The following is a 19,419-nucleotide window of genomic DNA, read 5'->3' as shown; positions in this document are numbered from 1 at the left end:
TTTTGGGCAATTTTATACACCCCTTCCTTTGATCTAATACAATCCTTAATTTCTTTCATTAGCCATGGTTGGAACACTTTCCTTACTGGGTTTCTTTCATACTTTTGTTGTAAACTATGTATTAGTTCTTTAAATGTTAGCCATTGCCTGTCTATCATCATACCATTTCATGTGGTTTCCCAATCCACCATAGACAATTTGCTCCTCATACCTTCGTAGTTTCCTTTGTTTAGATTTAAGTTTCTAGTTTCTGATTGAACTACATCACTCTTTCCACAGGCTCCTTTACAACAAGATTATTAATTAGCCCTTTCTCATTGCACAATACTAGATCTAAAATACCCCGTTCCCTGGTTGGTTTCTCAACATACTGTTCTAGAAAACTATCATGCATACTTTCCAAGAATTCGTCTTCCACAACATTAGTACTAATTAGGTTTATACAGTCTTTAAGTAGATTGAAATCCCCCATGATTAGTGTATTACTCTTGTTACATGCATCTCTAATTTCCTAATTTATACTGTGATTTACATTATCATTGCTGATTGGTGGCCTCTACACAATTCCCACCAAAGTTTTATACCCCTTGCTACTTCTTAGTTCCACCCAAACTGATTCTACATCTTGCTCTTTAGAACTAAATTAATCTCTCACTACAGTACTAACATCTTCTTTAACTAACATCTTTTCCCAGCTTCCTGTCCTTCCCAAATGTCACCTACCCTTGAATATTCAGATCCCAGCTTTGGTTTCCTTCTAGTCATGTCTCTGTAATGGCTATCAGGTCATAAAATTAATTTCTCTTTGAGCTCACAATTTAATTGTTTTATTGCGAATGCTGCGGGCATTCAGATACAGTGCCCTTAATTCAGTTTTGTTTACTATTTTTGTAATCTTTGGCCCTAACTGCTGGCACACTCCTTAAATTTACAATCATTGCACCTTCCTGCCATACTCTATTATCATTACCTTTATTGCTATCTTGATCTATTGCCTTGCCATTTCCCTTAAATTGACTCAATCTTCCCCTGCATAATCCCTTCCCCCATTATTTAGTTTAAAGCCCCCTCTATTTCCCCAGTTATACTACTCGCTAGAACATTGGTCTCAGCACAGTTCAGGTGAAGAAAGTGGTACAACCCCCGCACTTTCCCCAATATTGGCCACATGAAGCGGAACCAACTTTTCCCACATCAGTCTTTGAATCATGCATTCGTCTCTCTAATTTTATGTACCCATGCTAATTTGCACATGGCTCATGTAATAATCCAGAGATTATTATATTTGAAATTCTGCTTCTTAATTTAGTACCTAGCTCCTCATAATCCCTATGCTGAACCTCTTTTGTAGTCTTACCTAAGTTGCTGGTACCTTCATGGATCCTCCCCCTTCCACTGCAAGTTCCTCTCAGGCCTTGAGCTGATATTCCAAACCCTGGCACCAGGCAAGCAACACAGCCTTTGGGATTCTCACTCTCGGCTGCAAAGAACGGTGTCTATCCCCCTGACTACATTGTCCCCTACAACCACTACATTCCTTTTAACTCCTCCCACATGAAAGGTTTCCTGTACTATGGTCAGTCTGCTCATCCACACTACAGCCTTCACTCTTGTCCATACCAGCTACAAGAACATCAAATTTGTTGCTCAAATGCAAGGGTGGAGGCTCGTCCACTCCCATCTTCTTGATCGCCTTACCAGCCTGACTCACAGTCACACCTTCCTATCCCTGACCAAATCAGATGACTCTAAATTAAGGGGTGTGACTGCCTTCTGGAACAAAGTGCCTAGGAAACTTTCCCCCTCCCTGATGCATCGCAATGTCTGCAGCTCGCCTCCAGCTCATTAACTCTGAGCTGAAGCTTCTCAAGCCACAGATACTTACTACAGATGTGGTTGCCATAGATTACAGTGGCATCCAGGAGCTCCCACATGCTGCAGCCATGACACATCACCCATTCTGCCATCTTTATTGTATTAACTGAATTTATTTTTCTTAATTGATTTATAGATCCCCTCTTCACTGAACTCCTTCACTCACCAAACTCCCAGCTTCACACTCTGTACACTCAAGTAGCACTAAGTGCAGACAAGCAGCACTCAGAGACCCCTGTTTTTTTATACTGAAAACCAATGATGAGTCTACTCTGCTAAAGCACAGAAACCAGTTTAAGCTAACTACCTAATTAACTAGTTACAACTGCTCTCAGAGAGCTTTATATCCCCGTATAAAACTGGAAGATACCTGACTTACTCTTAACTTAAACAGTAATTTTAGTTAATTGCTAAATGTAAACAAAAACAGACTTTAGATAGAGAGATTAGCCCTTAAGATCACCTCACTTAACAAACTCCAGGCTTCACACTTTGCGAGTCCTTGCCTTGCTTCAGTAGGCTAGTAATCATTGCTCAAAATCATACAGCTGGGATTCAACCTCAAAGAATAATATGAGTGAAGAAAGGTGATATCCAATTACAAACTTATGGACCAAAGGTCTTCAAAAAAGCACTTGATGCAAAACTGGGTTTCATATTATGCAGTACAATAAGGATCAAATGATGTGAAGGCCAGTGGTGGGTCCTGTTTCAGGATATTTTGACATAAGTGATGTTATTCACCATAAAGGCTTTGATGTGGCCACTTTTAGGCTGTGACTAGGTGCTGACTAGCACAAATGGTTGGCCTATGCTGCTGGATGTTGAGCAGCACACATGCAACTAATGAGTCTCCAGCTGTTCTGGCACAAAGAAGTAAAGTCCACCCGAGGAATTTACTCTTCCCAAAGGACTCAATGTGCAGCATCAAGTGATTCAATCAGGACATCTGCAGTATTTAGGCTCCTTAGACAGTACCTTACAAACCCATGACTGCTATCATCTAGAAGGGCATGGGAACACCATCACAAGCTCCCTTCCAAGCCACACATCATCCTAACTCGGAAAGATATCTCTGTTCCTTGAGTCGTTGGGTCAAAATCTTGGAACTGTGGATGTACCTACACCACATAGACTGAAGCGGTTCAAGAAAGCAGCTCACTATCACTTTCTCAAGGGCAATTAGGGATGGGCAATAAATGTTGGCCTAGCCAGTGATGCCCACATCCCATGAATGAATTTTCAAAAATTTGAATTGTCAGGTTCCTCATATGCTTCCAATACTGCAGTGCAATGCATTGAGTTCTCAGTGCAACCCTGTGAATAAGTGAAACCAATGATACAACTAACAAATCAAAGAATCTTCAGTTCACAGTCAATTGCCTAATAACAAGATCTCTTATATGACACACAGTGATGTGAGCTTTAAGTGACGTGTTCTGTAACCTTTCGGGCACTACATAAACTCTGGCTTTGTTTCAGTTTTCTGCATTTTCAAACATCACTGAATTTTTCAATTTGCTCTCTCTGTTGCTATTTGACTTCTTTAAGACTGCTTTCCATGTCATGAGGCTTTTGTTTGCTATTGAGAAGGGCTGCCTTGATGGGATCTTTGAGACCTCAATGTTGAACTTTGAGTAATCCCTAGCCTGCATCCCAGCAGGTGAGAACTGATCCTCCTCGGTGATTTCAATACCAGAGTTGGAAAGGATGCAAGTCTTTGGAAGGGTAGGCAAGGAAAGAGTAGAGAAAGCAAAGTCCACCTGAGTCCTCCTCCTGACTAAATGTCTAGAATATGGCCATGTCATAACCAACAACCTGTTTCACCATCCAGAGAAGCACAACTAAGACCTCATGGCAATACCCACAGTCCATACATTAGCACCTGCTCAACTACATTATGATTCAAGCAAGGGATCACAGGGACGTCTGCATCACCCACGCTATGACAGGTACCAACAGCTGCTGGAGTGGTCATCGCCTTATCCAATCTACCATCTCCATTAGCCTGACCCCCAAACAGCAGAGGCAAGTCAGAAGCAATGCCGCGAGAAAATTAACAACAAAGGCCTTTGGGTTGGGTATTCCTAAAAAGCTCTATCAGAAAAATGTCATAGTTTGCAATGAGATTTGTAATTCCTGCAAAGTTCTAAGTTAAAAACAAACTTTGTCAACAATAGGGGCTGAGCAGCACCTCCAAAGGCAGCGCCCTCTACTGCATTCTGTGTTGACATGCGGGCCTATCACTACTCCATCTGTTGGCCATCCTCATAGCGAGCAGCCCCATGCTGCTTGCTAGCTCCTGCTGCTGACATCCTGCAGGTACCTGAGTCCTGCCTCCAATAAGACCATAAGATAATAAGACATAGGAGCAGAAATTAGGCGATTCGGCCCATCGAGTCCGCTCTGCCATTCATTCATGGCTGATAAGTTTCTCAACCCCATTCTCCCGCCTTCTCCCCGTAACCTTTGATCCCCTTACCAATCCCAGTTCTGTTGAAGGGTCATGAGGACTCGAAACGTCAACTATCTTCTTCTCCGCCGATGCTGCCAGACCTGCTGAGATTTTCCAGGTAATTCTGTTTTTGTTTAAGAACCTATCTATCTCCGTCTTAAATACACTCAATGACCTGACCTCCACAGCCTTCTGTGGCAATGAATTCTATAGATTCGCCACTCTCTGGCTAAAGAAGTTTCTCCTCATCTCTGTTCTAAAAGGTCTTCCTTTTACTCTGAGGCTGTGCCCTCGGGTCCTAGTCTCACCTACTAATGGAAACATCTTCCCTATGTCCACTCTATCCAGGCCTTTCAGTATTCTGTAAGTTTCAATCAGATCCCCCCTCATCCTTCTAAACTCTATCGAGTATAGACCCAGAGTCCTCAAACGTTCCTCATATGTTAAGCCTTTCATTCCTGGGACCGTTCTTGTGAACCTCCTCTGGACCTTCTCCCGAGCCAGCACATCCTTCCTGAGATACGGGGCCCAAAATTGCTCACAATATTCTAAATATGGTCTGACCAGAGCCTTATAAAGCCTCAGCAGCACATCTCTGCTTTTATATTGTGGTCGTCTCGAAATAAATGCCAACATTGCATTTGCCTTCCTAACTACCATGTCAACCTGCAAGTTAACCTTAAGAGAATCCTGGACTAGGACTCCCTAGTCCCTTTGCACTCTGTGACCCTCTGTGATACAACAGACAGGGACAGCGCCACCTACCGGTCCCTCCAGGATACAATAGTCGGGAAGTGAGCCCCCTGTTGGCTTCCCCTCGTCATTACGGGCGGAGCGGGAGGCGCCAAAGATTCGTCTCCCTGTCTGATCCCAGCACAGGCCCGTGTGTTTCCGCCCTGACTTTGCTGCAGAACCGGTCGGGGAGATGTTCGTGGCGCGGAGCATCGCGGCCGATCACAAGGACCTGATCCACGATGTTTCCTTCGACTTCCACGGGCGGAGGATGGCGACCTGCTCTAGCGATCAGAGTGTGAAGGTGGAGAGACCGGAGCCGGGGCCTGGGGCCTGGGGCCTGGGGCCGGAGCCTGAGCCTGAGCCTGAGCCTGGGGCCTGGGGCCTGGGGCTTGGGGCTTGTTAGTTTGCCCTCGGTCCGCCTCTCGCAGGCGCTGCTGATGTCTTTCTTTCTACCTCAATGAGTGAAAATCCCGGGGAATGTGACCATTAACCCCCCCCCCCCCCCTCCAGTAACCAATCCTAATGATGATGAGGGACACTTGGAACGGGGGGTAGGGGGTTTGGTGACCATGAGGAAGGGGGGGGGTGGGGGTAGGGGGTTTGGTGACCATGAGGAAGGGGGGGGGGTGGGGGTAGGGGGTTTGGTGACCATGAGGAAGGGGGGGGGGGGTGGGGGTAGGGGGTTTGGTGACCATGAGGAAGGGGGGGGGGGGTAGGGGGTTTGGTGTCCATGAGGAAGGGTGGTGGGGGTAGGGGGTTTGGTGACCATGAGGAAGGGGGGGGGGGTGGGGGTAGGGGGTTTGGTGACCATGAGGAAGTGGGGGGGGGGGGTGGGGGTAGGGGGTTTGGTGACCATGAGGAAGGGGGGGGGGGTGGGGGTAGGGGGTTTGGTGACCATGAGGAAGGGGGGGGGGGGGGTGGGGGTAGGGGGTTTGGTGACCATGAGGAAGTGGGGGGGGGGGGTGGGGGTAGGGGGTTTGGTGACCATGAGGAAGGGGGGGGGTGGGGGTAGGGGGTTTGGTGTCCATGAGGAAGGGGGGGGGGGGGGTAGGGGGTTTGGTGACCATGAGGAAGTGGGGGGGGGGGTGGTGGGGGTAGGGGGTTTGGTGACCATGAGGAAGGGGGGGGGTGGGGGTAGGGGGTTTGGTGACCATGAGGACGTGGGGGGGGGTGGTGGGGGTAGGGGGTTTGGTGACCATGAGGAAGGGGGGGGGGGTGGGGGTAGGGGGTTTGGTGACCATGAGGAAGGGGGGGGGGGTAGGGGGTTTGGTGACCATGAGGAAGGGTGGTGGGGGTAGGGGGTTTGGTGACCATGAGGAAGGGGGGGGGTGGGGGTAGGGGGTTTGGTGACCATGAGGAAGGGGGGGGGGGTAAGGGGTTTGGTGACCATGAGGAAGGGGGGGGGGGGTAGGGGGTTTGGTGACCATGAGGAAGGGGGGGGGGTAGGGGGTTTGGTGACCATGAGGGAGGGGGGGGGCGGGTAGGGGGTTTGGTGACCATGAGGAAGGGGGGGGGGTGCTGTTTGGTGACCATGAGGAAGGGGGGGTAGGGGGTTTGGTGACCATGTGGAAGGGGGGGGTGGTGCTGTTTGGTGACCATGAGGAAGGGGGGGGGGGGGGTAGGGGGTTTGGTGACCATGAGGAAGGGGGGGATAGGGGGTTTGGTGACCATGAGGAAGGGGGGGATAGGGGGTTTGGTGACCATGAGGAGGGGGGGGGAGTAGGGGGTTTGGTGACCATGAGGAAGGAGGGGGGGTAGGGGGTTTGGTGACCATGAGGAAGGGGGGGGGTAGGGGGTTTGGTGACCATGAGGAAGGGGGGATAGGGGGTTTGGTGACCATGAGGAAGTGGGGGGGTAGGGGGTTTGGTGACCATGAGGAAGGGGGGGGGGGGTAGGGGGTTTGGTGACCATGAGGAAGGGGGGGGTAGGGGGTTTGGTGACCATGAGGAAGGGGGGGGAAGGGGGTTTGGTGACCATGAGGAAGGGGGGGTGCTGTTTGGTGACCATGAGGAATTGCGGGGGGCTGTTTGGTGACCATGAGGAAGGGGGGGTGCTGTTTGGTGACCATGAGGAGGGGGGGGGGTGCTGTTTGGTGACCATGAGGAAGGGGTGGGGGTGTTTGGTGACCTTGAGGAGGGATGGGGGGGGTGGTGTTTGGTGACCATGAGGAGGGGTGGGGGGGGTGGTGTTTGGTGACCATGAGGAGGGGGGGGTGGTGTTTGGTGACCATGTGGGGGGAGGGTGTTTGGTGACCATGAGGAAGGGGGGGGGGGGGTGTTTGCTGACCATGAGGAGGGGTGGGTGGGGGTTTGGTGACCATGAGGAGGAGGGGGTGGGTGGGGGTTTGGTGACCATGAGGAGGAGGGGGTGGGTGGGTGTTTGGTGACCATGAGGAGGAGGGGGTGGGTGGGGGTTTGGTGACCATGAGGAGGGGGGATGGGCGTTTGGTGACCATGAGAACCAAGGGGGGGAGGGGTTACAATCAACTAAACTTACAACTTATCTCGTTGAGTCCTAACATTATCATCTATTCGCTGGCCTATTCGCTCAAACTCACCCTGGAAACTCCCAGAATCAGTCTCCCATCGGCTGTCCTAGAAATACAGGACAGGGGACAAACAATCAAAATAAGGGATAATCCCTTAAAATATAACTCCTTGCCCTCACTCCCCAGTAGCTATCCCCTGCCATGGGTCAGCCGTTTACAAACCACTAAATCCCTTATGAGCTATATAATCTGTTTTGAAAGAGGGATTATTGTTATCTAGCACCCTAAGAGAAATCTTAGCTGTGAGTAATGCATGGTATCCTTGATATCGGAGATGCAGGTATCTCTGACCATACTGCACTCTAGAATATATGTTCAAATCCTAAGAGTGGGGCTTGCACCCACACCTGATTCAGAAGTGAGAGTGTAATTACTGAGCTGAGCTGATCAATGTGTGGAATGGACTTGTATGTTAATAGACAGACTACGTTCCATCAGAAAGGATGAGCCAGAATGAGCCAATCTAGATGTAGAGAAGTTGTTGCTGCTTATTTGGCAGTCCAGAACTAGAGGTCATAAATATAAGAAAATCACAAATTAAATCCAATATCGAATTCAGGGGAAACCTCTTTACCCAGAGAAAGGTTAGAATGTGGAACTTGCTACCACATTCTGTAGTTGAAGCAACATAGATGCATTAAGGGTAAGCTAGAAAATCACATGAGGGAGAAAGGAACAGGTTATGCTGATAGGGCAAGATGAGATAGGATAGAAGAAGACTTGCACAGGCATGGACCAGTTAAGACAAATGGTCTGTCTCTGTGCTTTAAATTTTCAGTAATTTATATTGATCTGGTGAATAACATGCTGGTTATATTTTAATAGGTGTTCAGCGTTATAAGCTGTAATATACTTAGAGTTCAGATAACATTGTACACAGTTTAAAAAAAAACGCCTGACTAGTTTATGAAGTTACTTTAATTGCAAGTCCGTTGCGTTATGTTATTAATCCCGTTAAGTCCTTTTACACTTTCAGTATCTGTTGGTGTCTCTTTTGTAACATCTGGAAAAGCATAGGTCTTATTCCCTACAAACCATTCAGAGCTCCCACATTTTATCACAAAGTTGATTGAAAGTTGACTTGAGAACAGTGGGTTTTTCCTCATCTCTAATTCTTTCCTGGTTATGTGGCTATGTGCCATTCATTCCCTGGCCTTGCAGATTAGCAGGGGTGTAATGTGCTGCTTAGGCACATGGGAGTTGGGAAGAGACAGAACTTGCCCTCCTAGTTAATCCTTGTGGGCAAGCACTTGGTCACCACTCGGGACAAGGTTACAACAGTTGCATCCATTGGTCCATCAGCGTTCAATTGTAATGGTTCCATGTTCAACAGGCTTTGTGCTCCATTCATTCATGTGTAACGTAATCTCAATACCAATCAGTAAGGCGTGATGACAGGAGCTTTTATTATACATAAAGATTCGGCTGATGGAGGGGGGGATAGTGTTGATGTAGTAGTCTCTGCAAATCTGTTGAATTTATTTTTTAACACATGCTACATTGGTTTGACAGGTGTGGGACAAAGGTGAAACTGGGGAGTGGAACTGCACAGCAAGCTGGAAGGTATGGAGCTCCTACCTGAGCTGTGGAGGCACCAGTATCTCTTAACTACACTGTACATGTTGACACACAAACCAAATTACAATTGTTCTTAATGTGTGTGCACATACACTATCCAATCTCACAAGGACTCTGAAATTAGAGAAAATCAGACTCCATAATCTCACAAATAACCATTGTTTCAGCTTAAACACCAAACGTTCATGTCACTGGTGCTGTTATTGAGTTTACGGGTGAAAGCTTAAGCTAAACCATGGTGTGTTAATGATAATATTATGTGGAGGCTCCTTCACATTATTCAAATCTGTAAAACCTCCAAGTTACGGACTGTATAATGACCTTGATAATCAGAAATTTAAAAATATCAAACTGTTCAAGTTTATCATAGTTCTTTTGATGGTTTGAATCTGTGATAAAGAGTCTCCCTTTATACAAAATATAAACAAAATGTTAGAAATAAAATCCAATAAGGAATTCAGGAGAAACTTCTTTACCCAGAGAGTGGTTAAAATGTGGAACCCAGGTTATGGCAGTATCTGTGGAGCGAAACAGAGTTAACGTTTTAGTTCTGTGACCTTTCATCAGAACTGGGAATAGTTAGAGATGTAATAGGTTTTAAGCAATGGCTGGATGGGACAAGAGAAAAAGGAAGGTATGTGATAGGGTAAAAGTCAGGAGAGATTGAATCATAAAAGAAATTGGCCCTGGAAGACTAAGAATGGTGATGGGGCAAGAAAAAGAGAGACGTTCCTAGAGCAGGTGTGCCACTGTCAGAAATCAAAAATAAGAGAAAACCCAAAACATGCAAAGAAGGGGAAACAAAATGGACCAGGGATTATGGTCTGAAATTGTTGATCTCAACATTGAGTTTAGTACTCAAAAATGAGTTGCTGTTCCTCAAGCTTATGTTGAACTTTACTGGAACTGTGCAGTAGGCTGAAGACAGAAATGGCAGCGTGAGAACAAGGTGGAGAATTAAAATGACAGGCCACTGGAAGCTTGGGATCATGCTTGCAGACTGAACAGAGGTGTTCCGCAAAACAATCACCCAATCTGCGTTTGGTACATGTAAATCGCTGCTTCACCTGGAAGAAGTGATTTGGAACCTTGGATTGTGAGGAGAGAGGAGGTGAAAGGGCAGGTGTTACATCACCTGCGATTGCATGGGAAGATGTCGTGGGAAGGGGACAGGGTATTGGGGGTGTTTGGAGGGTGTATTATGGTGTCACAGAGGGAAAGGTCCCTTTGCAAAGCTGAAAGGAGAAGGGAAGATGTGTTTTGTAGTGGCATCATGCTGGAGGTGGCAGAAATTGCAGAAAATGATCCATTGAAGATAAAGGCAGGTGGGATAGAAGGTGAGGAGCCCTATCATGATTCTGGGACAGAGGGGAAGGGGTGAGAGCGCAAGTGCAGGAAATGTGGCTGAGGCTCCTGTCAACCACAGTGGGGGGGAATCCCTGGCTGAGGGAAAAAGAAAAAAATCTCGGAAGCCCTGTTGTGGAAGGTTGTATCATCAGAACAGAGCCAACAGAGCCGAAGGAATTGGAAGAATGGAATGGAATCCTTACAGGTTGTAGGATGCAAGGAAGTGTATTCGAGATAGCTGTGCGAGTTAGTGGGCTTATAATGAATATTAGTTGATAGTCTAACTCCATAAATGGGGACAGAGAAGTCAAGGAAGGGAAGAGATGGAGAGAAGGATGGAAATTGGAAGCAAAGTTGGATTGGAAAACGTCTTCAACAATTTTCGTGGGGGAACAGTGTATCCAAACCAGCATCTTACCACTTTGGAGCATGGTTGACAGCTCCAGTCTTCTCTGCAACTTTGTCTTGGTCTTGATGGTGGTGGTGGGGGTAGGGAGGGCAGAATCAAACCTTTTACTGAAAATAACATGAAGTTGAAAGACTTCACTTGAATAGATGATTGCGGGGAAGTTAGATCAATACATGAGAGAGAAAGGAATAAAAGGTTATATGAACATAAAAAATAGGATCAGGAAGAGTCCATATGGTCCTTCGAGTTTACTCTGCATTCAGTAAGATCATGGCTGACTTTCTACATCAATGCCACTTTTCTGCCTGTTCCCAAACCCCTTGATTCCCTTAGTGTCAAAAAATCTGTCAATTTCATTGAATGCTCATTGACTAAGCAGTAACAGAAGAATTCCAAAGATCTACAACCATCTGAGTGAAGAAATTTCTCCTCATCTCAGTCCTTAATGGCCAACCCCTTATCCTGAGACTATGACCCCCATGTTCTAGACTCTCCAGTCAGGGGAAAGAAGCCTCACAGCATTTACCCTGTAAGAACATTATAGTTCCAATGAGATCACCTCTCTTTCTTCTAAACTTACATAGAGATAAAAACAAAAAACTGCGGATGCTGAAAATCCAAAACAAAAATAGAATTACCTGGAAAAACTCAGCAGGTCTGGCAGCATCGGCGGAGAAGAAAAGAGTTGACATTTCGAGACCTCATGACCCTTCAGAACAGTTCCGTTGAAGGGTCATGAGGACTCGAAACGTCAACTCTTCTTCTCCGCCGATGCTGCCAGACCTGCTGAGTTTTTCCAGGTAATTCTGTTTTTGTTCCAGAGATTACATGCCAATTTTATTCAATCTCTCCTCATAAGACAACATGGACCAGTTGGTTGAATGACCGGTTATGTTTTATGGTTACTCTTCTAATTGAGGGTTCTTCCCATTAGACCCACTGCTCTCTCTAACCTAATGTACAGTATTTTATACAATCTGTTTTGTAGACACACAGTGGCTCAGTATGGCGAGTGACATGGGCCCACCCTGAATTTGGACAAGTGTTAGCCTCCTGCTCCTTCGATCGGACAGCAGCTGTGTGGGAGGAGATAGTGGGAGAATCTAATGATAAACTACGGGGACAGAGCCATTGGGTGAGTTTGGATCTTTTCATTACTGGCGCTGCTAGGTTTTGGATGATGCTGCTGGTGTTTCCGATGGATTGTAGCAGATGACAGCTTTACCACATTCCAGTCTCCAGATCAACTAAAGCACATGAGGTTCGACAAAAATTCAATTTATAGAGGTCAACATATTGTCTTAAGGCAATGTTCTGTTAATTATCAAAACAGTTATTCAAGTTGAAATACAATTTTTTTATGTGGTTAGTGAAATGATGATCAGTGTTGTTTTAATTATCAGTCAGAATTACAAGTTGATCAATGTATGGTGAAATCCAATAGATGTCAACTGAAGTGAAAAGAAGGAACTTGCATTTCAGTAGCACCTTTTACAACTCCAGGACATCCCAAAAAACTTTACAGCCAATTAAGTACTTTTGAAGAGCAATAACTGCTTTAATGTAGGATATATGGCAACCAATTTGAGTACAGTAAGCTCCCACAAACAGCGATGTGACATTGACCAGAAATGTTTTAGTGATGTTGGTTGAAGGATAAATATTGCCCAGAACACTCCTCATCTTCAGAATAGGACCATGGGATCTTTTGCATCCACCTGAGAATGCAAGCAAGACCTCAGTTTAACATCTCACTTAAAAGACAGCACCTTTGATAGTGCAGCATTAAGATGTCAGCCTAGATTTTGTGCTCAAGTCTTTGGATTGAGACTTGAACTCTTACCATCTGTCTAAGAGACAAGAATGATGTAGCTGGTCGCCTTCTGTTTTTTCAGGATTTTTATTTATTAATACCCATTTTAACCACTGATACAAGTTAGACTAAGCCCTGTCAATGGGCACATTCCTGTGAGACAAAATATTCTCTTATTGTTCACTTATTAAGTCAGCACTGGAAAGCCATGGCTGAGGTGCATTTTCCCTTTAACTAAACATTGCCTTTAGCCTTCTCAGTTGTGCGTTAGGGAGAGGAGTGAAAATTAAATATTGAAAATTCCTCCATCCAAGTTCTTGATTGTTGTTGTTTGTTCTGCACTGGAATGTTTGTGTGAGACTGTCAGGTGAGACCAAGAGAATTCATCTGCGATGCCCTTCGTAGTTTTGCATGACGAATAGCTTCGTGTGAGGTATTGGAAGTCTGCTGGACCCATTGGAATTGTTCCGTAGGAAGAGTCAGCGTCTTCCCGGAAAGGAGGGAAAATGAGAAAGGATATTAGAATGAAACAAAAATAAAAACTGTTGTCAATAGCTACGTGTACATTAACAGACCTTTAAATGGCTATCTCCAAACAGGTGAAGAGGACTACACTAGTGGACAGCAGGACGTCGGTGACTGATGTAAAATTTGCTCCGAAACACATGGGTTTGGTTCTAGCCACCTGTTCTGCAGATGGTGTTGTGCGAATATATGAGGCCCCAGACGTCATGAACCTCAGTCAGTGGTCATTGCAACATGAGATCTCGGGCAAATTGAGCTGTAGCTGTATTTCCTGGAACCCTTCAAGGTGAGAATATGTGGGTACTTGCACCTAATAGCTTGAGAGCATTTTAAATTAATACAGTGCACCAGTTGCAGATAAAATAGTAGCTCCAGCCAGGTAAAAGCATAGCTTTGGTTTTGGGTAATAAGGAGTGTTTTTACTTCTTCATGCAACTAAGTGAAGGTGCCTTTCAAGTTCAGAATAAGTTTATGTTGAGCTACTGTAGAGTCAGTTACACTAAGTCAAATTGGCAAGATTTCTTCATTCTGCCACTACTACATGGAGTTGTTGAAGAGAAAGGCATAAACGTGATTAAGGGTAAGCTAGGTAAGCATGAGGGAGAAAGAAATAGCGGCTTTTGTAGAGGTGAAGCAGGTAGAAGAGGCTCATGTGGAACATAAACATTGTCATCGACCAGTAAGGCTGCATGGCCTGCTTCTGTGCTGTAAATACTATGTGGGCTACGCTGTATTTTGGATACAATTCCTAAAAAAAAAGCAAACTATTAATATTAGTGGGACCACTATTCATTTAGAGAGATTTTGGCTACAACGGTGTGAGCACCTCTGCCTTGCATGTCTATCCTGCAGATGGTCAGCTTCTGTTAGTTTTGTTCCACTATCTCCTCCAGTTGTTTTCTACTGTTTTACCTAGGTGTGGTCAGTTGGGTGGAAAAATTAAGAAATGTTGCATTTCCCTCAGCACTGATAACCCTCGCTTTCATAGGACCTTGCAGCTCATCATGTATGTGTCGAATCTTTGAAAGAGCTGTCCAGTTAACCCAGCCTCTTGCTCTTTGCCTATAGTCCTGCAATTTTCTCCCATTTCAAATATTTATCAAATTCCCTTTTGAAAGTTGTTACTGAATCTGCTCCCACCACCTGTTCAGTCTGCGTATTCCACATCGCAGCAACTCATGTGTAAAAAAAAAGGTTCTCTTCATCTCCCATCTGTCTCTTTGATCAGGAAAAACATACTTTAAATGTCAATTATGTTTGGAATCTTGACAACTGATGGAAATGCACATTACAATTCTGTGTCCATCCAGTCAAGTTACCTGTTTCTGAAGCAGATCATTTGAATGTGTAATCAGCCATGGGTTCAGCCTAAATTCTTTCCTTTTGTTTATTTTTGTTTCCCCTGTTCTTTTAAAACCATTTTAAAAAAAGTACTAGTGCACCCTTCAAGCACAGTGAAAGTTATCACGCTGAGAGTTGATGCTTTTACAGATTTAATTGTATGCTCCCGTCATCATTGTATAGGACTTAAGAATTATATCTTAAACATTCTTTTTCTAATGTCTTTCTTCACAGTTCCCGTTCTCATCCCGCTATGATAGCAGTGGGAAGCGATGACAGCAGCACAAACTTAGGCGGGAAAGTTCAAATTTATGAATACAATGAAAACACCAGGTAAAATATGAAGGAATTTTTTTTTAAATTCATTTTTATGGGATGTGGGCGTCGCTGGCCAGCATTTATTGCCCATCCCTAACTGCCTAATTGGAATGTAAGGAAAACATTTTATTTTTTGCCATCTCGTCCTGATGGTGCCTGTGCATGCTGCACTGAAGTTCCACGAACAGTTACTGTCTGTTAAGCCATAATCCAAATGCCGAATCCTCGTGTATAAACCCACATGGTGAGCATCAGTGAGAGTGTAGAAATGGCCATACCGATCCAGATCCTGAATGTCCCATGGCCCACAGAGGGACAAGCGTTTGTAGCTCAGATTCAGAATCAGGGATCATGGTTAGGTTTTGTCTCCTCCTTAACCTGGGGTTTCTGAAACCAAATGTAGCATTATCTCATTGCTGTCTCAACTGAGATCTGCTTAAAGTACGGGCTATTGATGAAACTCAGGATCTTTCTGGCCTCTGGTGTGTAGCTGAAGATCCCTTCACAAAGTGCAGCTATTCATCATCATGGGTAGGTTTTTGTCACTTCCTTGTTCTCATTGTCCTCCCATTTGTGAAGGAACTCTTGCACTTTGCAGCAGCTTTTTCAGTTTGAGAGTTGAAGTGAAAAGAAAATGTGAGCAAAGAAGAATAAATGATATGAATCCTGATTTGATATTTGTATTTTGCTTTTAGGAAGTATGCAAAAGCAGAAACCCTAATTACGGTCACCGATCCTGTGCATGATATTGCATTTGCTCCAAACCTTGGAAGATCTTTCCATATCCTTGCAGTAGCAAATAAAGATGTTCGAATTTTCACACTAAAACCCTTAAGGTGGGCATTACTTAGTCCTTAATTTCTGCTTTACCTACCGTATGTAAAATGCCCAAAGCAAATTAGTATTTAAGTTATGTGATAGAATTTGCATTTACATAGTATCTTATGTCTCCTGAGACATTCTGTAGAACCACATAATCATTCTGAATTGTTTTGTGGAATTCAGTAGGTATTTTGTGAATAGCAAATACCAATGATAAGTAAGACAAAAGCAAAATACTGTGAATACTGGAAATCTGAAATAAAAACAGAAAATGTTGAAAATATTCAGGAGACCTGGCAGCATCTGTGGAGGGAGAAGCAAGAGTTAAGGTTTCAGGTCTGTGAACTGGGAAAAGTTAGAACTGTAGTAAGTGAAGTCAGGTGGATGATAAAGATCCTCTTGCACTACTTGAAAAAGAATAGCGAGTTCTGACTAACATTATTATCTGAACCAACACCACAACAACAATAAAATAGAATAACTAGTTATCACCTATTTCTAATTTTTCCTAGTTTTGATAAAAGGTCACAGACCTGAAATGTTAACAGTTTCTCCCTCCACAAATGCCACCAGACCTGAGTATTTCTGGCATTTTCTGTTTTTATTTCAGATTTCCAGCTTTCGCAGTGGTGGAGTGAAGGAAATATGATATTCACCTGATTGGAAGCCTTTGAAGTTTTCATAGGGCTGGAGTTAGTTATAGAGATAGGGAGGGCAAAGCCAGGGGTGGGGTTTTAACATAGGGATCAGAATTTTAAAATTGGGGTGTTGCCTGCCCAGGATCTAATTTTGGTCAACAAGCACAGGAGTAAATGGGCCTTGGTGAAGATTCGGAAATGAGTAGCAGACTCTTGGAATGTTGGGTGGAATACAGGAGACTGGCCAGGAGAGCATTGAATAGTCAAGTCTGGAGGTAACAAAAGCGTGGATGGCAGTTTCAGCAGCACATAGCTGAGGCTGGGGAGGAGACAGTGATAATAAAGAATTAGAAGCGGATGATCTTAGTGATGTAGAGAATATGGAGTTGGAAGCTCAGCTCAAAAAGGACATGAGTTGCGAAATATTGGATTCAACTTAAGACGGTAGCCTGGGAGGGAAATTTAAAAAGTGATGACGGATCAGACATTGGCTTTAGTCTTCTAAATGTTTATAGCCAATGTAGCTCTTCTGAAATGTAGCCACTGTTGGAATCTAGGACACAAGGCAGCAGATTTATGCATAGCAGTGTCCCACAAACATCAATTAAACAATGACCTGGTAATCCATTTTAGTGACCTTAATTGAGGGATAAATATTGACCAAAGTGTCAGCCCTGGATCATACGCTCAAGTTTCTGGAGTACGGTTTGAAACCACATTCTCCTGATTAGGTAGCAAAGAACGCTACTCATTGAGCCACAGTGGATAATTAACTCAGTGCTCAGTTGGATTTGAAATTACAACATTTGACTGATTAGCACTTTATCAGAGCATGTGAATAATATTTAAAAACACTCCAGCAAAACTGAAATATTCTATGAATGTAAATATGCATTTATGAATTTTTCTATTCATTTAATGCAAGTCTGATCTTGATCATTCTTTTACAATACCCCACTACAACTATTGATAATTGTAAGAGTGATTCCACCTATCAGCACAGGAAGCCATAACAATTAAAAAATAAAATTTATAAATGTCTTTGGCTACTGTTAATGACAAAAGATTGAAGGGAGAGTTTAGGAGAAATTTCTACATACAGAGCTGTTAGGAAGTGGGAGGCCTGGTTAGAAACAGCAGTAGACACAAATCCATAAAGCTTTTAAAAAGAATGTGGATAAACAAAAAAAATTAAACAGGACTAAGTGTTAATCTCAGTGAGCTACGGAGTAGTAGGGCCTAATGGCCTTCTGTGTTGTAAGATTCTATGATTTAACAATACTACCAAAAAACAAAAACTACATTTAGTCGTTTGATAGTACAGAACTTGAGTATTGCTGAAAAAAGAGACATGGATCTAAATTTTCTGGCCCTGCCTGCCATGGGAATTGTAGCAGGCGGGACAGATAATTTGACGGACCAGCAAAAAGCCCATTGACTTCTGGTGGGAATTTCCCATCCCGCGGCGGGTGGGACTGGAAAATCCAACCCATACACTATCTAAGCTTTTCGTCTTGCACTCATCAGAACAGATTGCAAGATTACCAATAGTAAAGGGAACAACAATCTATAATTCATGAGAAGAGAGTGCTGATTGGTTGGCAAATGGACTCTGATTAACATTAGATGTGATTCTGCACTTAGACAACATTTGCTAAACAATCCTGATTGTGCTAAGAATTGCACCGAAAACCAATTTAAGTTTATCAGTCAGGCTCGCTTACGCACATTAGAAGCCATATGTATTTACACAGAGGGCCCTGTCCTTTGTGAACAGAAGAAGCATGTCCACACATTGCACCTTTTTCAACTAAACAAAAGCTTGGGGGACAGCCATTCCCTGGTTCATTCCCCATGGCAAGGCTTTGACCAATCGGTCGACCTGCCTGATTTGAACAAAAGCTTTGCAATTCATTGCTCCCTGGTACATACTTCATGGCAACCCCTTTGCCAATTAGCATTCTTTTCTCATGTAGCATAAATTGTTGTTCCTTTTACTGTTGGTAATCTTGTGATCTGTCCTGATGAGTGTAAGTTGAGAAAGTTAGACAGCATGTCTCTTTTTTTCAGTATTAAAAACTACATTATTAGCAGTAAACATTGGAAGACCAAAACCAATGTCTGATTCCTCATCACTTATTATATTTCCCTCCCAGGCCACCATCATGGTTCGCAACCTATGTCCTATTTCACCCTGAGCTTTCAACCAAACCAAATCCCAGAGGGAAACTTGGCTTATGGGCCATACCCTTTTTTCTATATTCTGAAAACAAGAAGAAGATATACCAATTTCAGCAGCAAAAATCTAGCAACACTTTTGGGTTTTTAAAAATTAAAAGTAAAAGTTTTATTAACAAGAAAACTTAAGCACACAAGACTACAGTTACACAGTTAAACTTGGTCTTACCAAACATTCCCCAAAAAAGACACTCTACTTGATCAGACTTACAAGTAACCACCTCCCAGGCAACACTCCCTTATAGATGTTTAACTATAAGAATCCAGTAATATTAACCAAGGCAAATTGCTATAGCCTCAATAAAGGCATACCACATGACCTCTAACCCTTTTCCATCTGTGATAGAGATCCAAACTTAAGAATAAAACTGCTTTTGCCAACTTTTCTAGCTTGACTAGATGGTTGATTCAAACCACGTCTTCTCCCAGCCCAGAGCCACAGCTCAGCAGCTGCACCTCACCAGCTCTAGCGCAACAGCTACAGCTACTCTAATCTCTCCATAATAACTCTAAAATACCTTTTTTCCCTTTCACCTCAGGTTCTGTTGTTCTCACATCTCTTTGAAATTGAAATCCTTCCAAATATAAGGTCTTTCAATTTTCCATCTTGTCTTTGCTTTTGGGTAAATAAAACATCCCCACCTCTTTTTATCTATGGAACTCCAGCAAGATGCAAACATGTTTCTTGTTATCTCTGACTTCCTTTTGATATTCAAAGAAACTCTCCACGTATCTAAAACTGTAAATGTTAGATCTAACGTATTCACTTGTGCCTCA

General features: G+C 43.9%; 1 protein-coding gene across 1 annotated transcript in view; it reads left to right on the top strand.

Moving 5' to 3' along the window:
* Nucleotides 1-5,154: 5,154 nt before the first annotated feature.
* The window catches only part of cep192 (centrosomal protein 192), a 161,757-nt gene continuing 147,492 nt past the window's right edge, over nucleotides 5,155-19,419 (top strand). Inside the window, exons 1-6 of the mRNA XM_041189313.1 lie at nucleotides 5,155-5,366; nucleotides 9,126-9,176; nucleotides 11,936-12,082; nucleotides 13,360-13,571; nucleotides 14,861-14,959; nucleotides 15,640-15,780. Of these exons, the coding sequence (XP_041045247.1) occupies nucleotides 5,256-5,366; nucleotides 9,126-9,176; nucleotides 11,936-12,082; nucleotides 13,360-13,571; nucleotides 14,861-14,959; nucleotides 15,640-15,780 (761 nt within the window). The 5' untranslated portion in view covers nucleotides 5,155-5,255. The remainder of the gene's footprint in view (nucleotides 5,367-9,125; nucleotides 9,177-11,935; nucleotides 12,083-13,359; nucleotides 13,572-14,860; nucleotides 14,960-15,639; nucleotides 15,781-19,419) is intronic.

Source organism: Carcharodon carcharias, chromosome 6, assembly GCF_017639515.1.
Source record: "Carcharodon carcharias isolate sCarCar2 chromosome 6, sCarCar2.pri, whole genome shotgun sequence".
Classification (NCBI taxonomy): Eukaryota; Metazoa; Chordata; class Chondrichthyes; order Lamniformes; family Lamnidae; genus Carcharodon; species Carcharodon carcharias.
Note: the sequence above shows the minus strand (reverse complement) of the source record. Positions and strands in the feature narration are given on the sequence as shown.